This window comes from Lupinus angustifolius, chromosome LG11 (genome assembly GCF_001865875.1).
Source record: "Lupinus angustifolius cultivar Tanjil chromosome LG11, LupAngTanjil_v1.0, whole genome shotgun sequence".
NCBI lineage: Eukaryota > Viridiplantae > Streptophyta > Magnoliopsida > Fabales > Fabaceae > Lupinus > Lupinus angustifolius.
The window spans coordinates 4,767,632-4,774,642 of record NC_032019.1 but is presented as its reverse complement, the minus strand read 5'-3'; the positions used below and the strand labels follow the sequence as shown (position 1 = coordinate 4,774,642).

The following is a 7,011-nucleotide window of genomic DNA, read 5'->3' as shown; positions in this document are numbered from 1 at the left end:
CAGTTTCTGTAGAACAAGTTTGCATGCAATGCAACTAAGGATTATGCAAGAAGTATCATTGACTCCAAGCTTAAACTAGCAGCAATGTGGGCAAATGCTGTAGGTAAGAAACTAAAATGGTCACATCAAAAAGAGGGTACAAATTATAAGGGCAATGCAATAATGCTAAGTAATGTTGCAATGATGCTTACAGCTTATAGTGGTGCCCTTAATGATATTAGAATCCACTCACATGATCAACAACTTGATCATAAAAACTTAATCCCAAACATGGTCCCCCATTTTCCTCCCTGCTTCTTCTAATGTATTTGGAGACTAACCTGTCCAAGTTCCTGCAATTTATGCAGAAATAAGGAAAAGAAAAGAATGTCACATTGCCATGTTTGAGCTGGAGGGGCCTTGGGGGGGGGAGTATTTGTTAATACTCAGTATGCCTTCCTAGGGTGGCCTATTGAATAGCTTTTCTGCATTTAGTTTGTCTTGCCACTGAGATATAACTATAGGCATAAGAGTCTACAATATTGTGCAATGTATTGTAAGTTCCAATGCATTAGAAGTTAAGATGATGAAATATTTGATTAATATATTGTTAGTTTTTTTTAAATTGTTTACTAACTTTTAACTCAGGATGAGAGTAACTCAAGTGAGAATAAGAACTTTTAACTCAGGATGAGAGTAACTCAAGTGAGAACAATTCTTATGTAAAAATTATGAGAACAAATGCAACTCATACACATCTCAAAATATTCACTCACTGAATGGATTGAAGGCACAACTTTCAACCGCTTGTACATACAAGCTCTTTATAACCTTTACCCAAAACTAGGAGAATATTTATTTAAGAGAATAATGTATCTCCTGGTATATGGAAATAAATTATATCCTTCAGCCAATAAAATCATGTCATATGTCCTAATTCATTATTTTCTATAAAAATATTTCTAAAACTAAATAAAATAGTACACATGTCATACTTTTATCGGCCGAATGAGATAACTTATCTTTTAGTATGAGGAGATATTTTATTCTCTTTATTTAATTATAGAGAATCTGCTGCAAATACTTACTTGCACCTGATTATCAATATGAGCAACCAAACATGCCAATGCCTCAACAAATTAGACAAATACACATACATAATACAAGTACCCAATATTAGTTTCCCCAATTCTTACAATTCACAGGCTACTCCATCAAACCATAGTGAGATATTAAGGATCTGTTTGAAAGCTGAATTTTGGAGGACAAAAGAGGAAAGAGGAAGGCTTAGAGCCATGAAATACACTTATAAGTTATAAGATGGCTCTCAAACCTTCTCTTCCCTTCCTTCCCTTCAAAAAATCAACTCAAAAACAGTCTCTAAAGTGTTTAATTTTCTTTTACTTTTGGCATAACTCTTGCACCATCATAAAATAGCTTGCTTCTTCCATAACTGTAATCACTTATCAAACTAAAATTTCATAATGAAAAAGGTGTAACATTTGATACCAGTATCCTAAAATTAGACATCATAAAAGCATCATGGCATTTCCTAGATGGTTACCAAGGATCAACATATTATGACAAGGTATCAAAGCTCACTAGGTGCCGCTCTGTACAAGAAAGACATCTATCTCATTATTGAGTTCAAAACTCGCCTCCACTCCCCACAAAAACAGACCTTTGCTGCATTCGAAATCATTGATTGTTTTGGCCGTGCTCATCAACATGTGGGTCATCATCAGGTCCATCATCCTCCCTGTCCTCATAAGTAACCCATGGTAGCATCGATTCAAACAAAACAGTTAATGCATTCCTATCCGCAACACCACGAGGAGCCGGGCCATTGCCATGGTCATGTAGATTAGCAAATTGGTTCTCATCCAGCATACCCTCCCTTATCCCTGGAAGGCCCATAAACTGTTGCAGATTTTCTTGTGGAATAGATGCCACTGAGTCAGAGAAATCAGATACCAGCAAATGTCCATACCTGACAAACAAGAAATTCAGTCTAATAGATCAATAGATGTAAGAACAAGAACAAAAGCAAATGAACTGCATCTTAGATTCATAAGGAAGAGAGTTTTACATGCTACTTTATTTTCCATAATTCGGTTTTCCTTATAATGTGAGATGAGTAAGCTCCCAATAAATTGATTCTATGAAACCTCTTCATCACACAATAATTTGTTGAATCATGTGGCCAACACTCCAACTCATGTACACTCCCTAACATCTAAATCATGTCCATATTACAAAGTTCTCCTATTGTATGAATGAGAAGAAAATATAGTTTAGAAATAGCAATACGCTGACCAATACATGCCTGCCAAAAGCTTTCAAGTGCTGCAAGCTCTTATTCATAATAGAAATTGGTCAACCACTGCATAATCAGTCCAGGGTGAAGCTATTAGCACTCCCAAATGCCTATTCACACTGCCCCCAAATCATAATTTTGTACCCAAATCATAATTTTTTAAAGAGTTAATTACACTGATACCCCTGAGTTTTAGTGAAATTATACAAATCACCCCTCACTTCTCTACACCTACCCAAACCTCCCCTAGTTTTTATACTTTCATTACATTGACCACCTCGCATGATAAATAAGTATAATATTTTAAACAAAAAATGTGATAAATACAATTACGTTAAACAAAACATGGTATATTGTGAGGAAAAATACAAATAATATACAAATCAATGTATCTTTATTATTTTTTGTTATAAAATGCATCAATAATTCTAAAGAGATATTGTTTAAATTGCTCTTATATTATATCGTAACGAACCAAAAAATAATAAATAGGTATCGACTAATATATTATTCGGACTTGTCTCCACAATATACCATGTTTTGTTTAACTTAATTGCATTTATCACATTTTTTGTTTAAAAGATTACACTTATTTCTCATGCAGGGGTGGTTAGTGTAATGAAAGTATAAAAATTAGGGGGATTGTGTAGGTGTAGAAAAGTGAGGGGTGGTTTGTGTAATTTCGCTAAAACTCAGGGAGTGTCAGTGTAATTTACTCTTTTTTTAAATTAACCCAAAAAAGAGAGGGGATCCACTTACTCTTGGAGTAAGTGGAAAAAACTTACTCCGCATCCTAGCCATCCATTCTTGAGAAATCCAATGGTTTAGATCTACTCACTAATTCAAATCATTGAATTTTCCAAGAATAAATGACTAGAATGTGGAGTAATTTTTTTCCCATTTACTCTTGGAGTAAGTGGATCCCTTTCCTAAAAAAATGGTTGGTTTATGAGAAGTGTGAATAGGCATTTTGGAGTGCCAATAGCTCCACCCATCAGTCCAAATAGAACTAATTTGCACCATGTTCCAAATAGAACTAATTTGCACCATGTTCCAAACTCCAAAGACAAAATTCAGATGTATCCAAAAATCTACATGAAGATGGTTTGTAAAATAGCATAATTCAACATTTGATGCATTTTAGGATTCAGATAAAATCTCACTTAAACAAAAACTGATGCAAGAGTAAAGCTGGAAAATTTTGGTTAAACAATAAAAAAAATAAAAAAGATCCAATCACTTACTCATTTTTCTCAGATGAAAATGCTACTTTCCTAGCACATTCCCAATCTTTAACTTCACTTTTGTTATTTTCAAGGGTTTTGATCACTAGTTGTGCAGCATCACTTAACAGTTTTTGTAGATCAGGAAGCCTCCATATAAGATAATTTCTCTCAGCATATATATTAATCAAGTGATCTTGAGACAAAAGTTTTGTTTGGTCTGATTGGAAAAAGGCATGATTAAGAATATTCGTCCATGAGCGATCTTTCAATGGTACTTTTTCCACTAACTTCTTTATGACTGAAGGATGAAGCATCAATGCTTGTTTCATAAGATCCAATGAAGAAGATTTTTTAGCATCTACACAAGCATCTTTAGAGGCATCATGCTCCAAGTAAAATCGACATATGGCAAGGGAATACGAGAAATTAGGAAACAACCAAATGGAGTTATCACTTTCATAATCTTCAGAAAACTTTTCCAGCCATGCATACTCCTCGGCTCTTAAAGCAAAATAGTCAATGGAGAAAATAGCCCCCATGGGGTCATCAGAATCCATCGAAAGTAACAGTTTGCAGACCTCTAAAGCTGATCTATGACAGCCACGCCTATCCAAATTTTTCATGTGAGTGAAAAGAGCTGTAAACATAGGTTTATTCATATCATGGCTGAACTTCAATTGACAATTACCATGCAATGGGGTGAACATAGGATGCCATGCACATTCAAGGGCATACAAACACTTGGCAATAGCATCAGCAGACATTTGTTGTTCACCCACTACCTTAAAATACTCTGCCATTGTTAGAAGTGAATCAAGATGATAAGGATGGTGCATTAATATGCTTGCTATGCCATTTAAATCATTGATTGCTTTGGTGGCTTCAAAAGCGCTCTGAGCTTGGGAGTAGGATGATGAGTGTGCATATCTACATTATTAAAAAAACAATATAAGGGGATGAATAGTAGGTAACATGGTTACAAAAAGATGCAAAAATATTGTTATTAACTATGATTAACACATCTCAATAGCCTTTAAAAACAATGGTGAAAAAATGATACCAATGTACGTAGTACAAAAACTATGATCAATTTTTAACTTCATCCGTAAACTACACAATCAAATAAACTGGATGGGTTGGAAACCCCATCCCACTCTCCATCTTGTTTTAGGACGGGACTAAAAACAAATAATGATAAAAGCACAAACTAATAAACTCAAGCATGCATGCCCATCAATCAAAATGAAAGGAAGCAACAAAAAATCTCATATTAACTAAAAGATTATATATACATGTGTGTGTCAATAGAAGTAAAACAACCAACAAATAAGATATATCATAGAGACTCAACAATGTTTTACGTTGGTTATCGACTGCCTAACACAACTTTCACCCTTTATACGGCCATAAGACCAACCATGTATGGCATCAAGTACACATAGGCAGGCTTAACCAACAAATAAGCCAAAGGATTTCCTCTTTTTATATCTCCCATATAAAATTTCCCCTATTTTAGCTATCTAATTTTCATAACTCACCGATTAGGTACTTTTACTCTATTCAAGTTCATTCCTTAAATTGAAACTTTCATTTCCATCCATAGTTCTTCATAACCCTTATTTTTAATGTCACATTTTATTTCCCTCCACCAATAGACAGTTAGAGACAGCAACTTATTGAAAGAAGTTAGTTATCTCATTTGTATGTGCTTCTCCATGGGACATGTTTAATATTCATTGGTTACATACATCAAACATTAGAAGAAAGGACACCACAACTAAACCCTTTACCTTTTAACATACACAAGACATACATGCATACAAAGTAGGTGTTGTCGAGTGAAAACAAAGTGGAAATTTCTATCAATTAACTAAATAATGATTGTTAGTTCCTTACTTGAAGTAGTTGTATCCATTCTTTGTTTCGAGAAATTCCATGGACAAAGAACCATCCCACCGAGGCCAATGATTTGCTGGAGTAGCAAGAGCAGTCTTTCTAAGATTATAGTGTCCACGCCTCACCCCTCGTATCTGCCTAGAACTGCTCGCTTGATTGCTACTCTGAGTCTCAAATGATTTCACAACCTTTGATCCAAATATTCTCCTTAGCTCATTTTCGGCATTCAAATATTTAGGATCCACTTGTAATACAGAGGTTGCATTTTGTTTAACAGATTTATTTTGGTCTTTGGCACTCACTGCTCGGACTCTTGAGGACACTTGTTGCTCACTAAAAGAATTGACATCCAGAGATAAATCTTCTATAATTGGATCCAGTTCTTTCTCACCACCCGTCTTATTGGCAACAGAAGCATCTTTTTTCTTCTTTTTCTTCTTTTTTGATTTAGATTTGGATGTCGAAACAGCAGCAGTATTTTTCAAAGAAGATGGCTCCTCTTTATCATCATATATGGTCGAGGTTTTGTTGGCAGACTCGAACTCCTCTTTCTGTACTCAAATCAGCCAAATTCTACATTTAGAGCTTAGAGTAGTGATAATTTCACAGAAAAAGGTGCAAATTTCAACATTTGCATGTGTCTATGCAAGTAACACTTTTTTTTAGAGCTAAACAACTCCAGAAATGTAATGAGCATGCTCCTAATCTCCACATTATTATTATTATTATTATTACTACTACTACTACTATTATTATTATTTTCTTGATAAGCAATCCTTATTTTATATTGCATGAGGAAGAATACAAGCATCAATTTTTATGCTAAACAACCCAAAATTATTATAACACCTTCTAGTAAAAGCAACACAACATTACTAAATGGCAATGACATTTAACTAAAAAGTAAGAAAAAATATATTCTGCACTTGAATTAAAATTATTTTTAATGTTATTTGTTTCTGAGTCCAACCTACTTACACATACAAAGTCCAAGTTAGAATTTTTCGAGCTTCATAGCAATAACAAATACAAACCCAGTTGAAAAAAGAGAAAAGGGTATTGTTTTCAGAGTGAAAAAAACACGAACCTTGTAATGAGGATCAGAATCGTAATCGTGGTCATTGAGGAGGTCGAATGGGTTAATCGAAGAACGATTGGTGGAATAGTTGAGCTGATCCTCGTCCTTTTCTTCTTCTTCTTCTTCGTTGAATTGTTGAGCTAAGTGTTTCTCATTCAAAACCTTCTTCACCAATCGACCCGACATCGTTTTAGCGTTCCAACTCAATTACCAGAATCAGAAGATATAAAAAATGGGTGAATGCTTTCATTCAAATAATTTTAGCATATACAGTTTGATACTTGCAAAAAATATTTTAGTTACTCTTAAAAACGATGGTTCCTTTCCTTCCCTTATATTTAACAGCACATTCATTTTCAGGTTGAAAAAAAAATCAGTTAAAATTTTAATAATTAATTATATTACTCAATCATTTCGAAAATGTACCACTTTGTGATATCGAAAATGTAATCTCATTTCTAATTACATAGACCCACTTAATCAAACATCTAAAGAAAGTGCTCCAATTGTAGAGT

The 7,011-nt window shown here is 34.1% G+C and overlaps 1 protein-coding gene across 2 annotated transcripts; it reads right to left on the bottom strand.

Moving 5' to 3' along the window:
* LOC109359047 (transcription factor 25-like) lies at positions 256-6,783 on the bottom strand. 2 transcript variants are annotated; one of them, XM_019603554.1, is made up of 5 exons: positions 6,506-6,783; positions 5,419-5,969; positions 3,541-4,449; positions 1,661-1,969; positions 256-332 (listed from the first exon to the last, which is right to left on the bottom strand). In XM_019603554.1, the coding sequence occupies exons 1-4, from the start codon at positions 6,680-6,682 to the stop codon at positions 1,678-1,680; spliced, it is 1,929 nt and encodes a 642-aa protein (XP_019459099.1). In that variant the 5' UTR covers positions 6,683-6,783; the 3' UTR covers positions 256-332; positions 1,661-1,677. The 2 variants fall into 2 exon arrangements, with proteins under 2 accessions (XP_019459099.1, XP_019459098.1); XM_019603553.1 differs by lacking the exon at positions 256-332 and having other exon boundaries at positions 1,429-1,969.

Coding starts and splice junctions, on each gene's coding strand:
- LOC109359047 (XM_019603554.1), bottom strand. CDS start 6,682: ATGTCGGGTCGATTGGTGAAGAAGGTTTTGAATGAGAAACACTTAGCT. Junction 4,450..5,418: donor AATGGATACAACTACTTCAA/GTAAGGAACTAA, acceptor TTAATAATGTAG/ATATGCACACTCATCATCCT. Junction 1,970..3,540: donor TTTTCATCTGAGAAAAATGA/GTAAGTGATTGG, acceptor CTTGTTTGTCAG/GTATGGACATTTGCTGGTAT.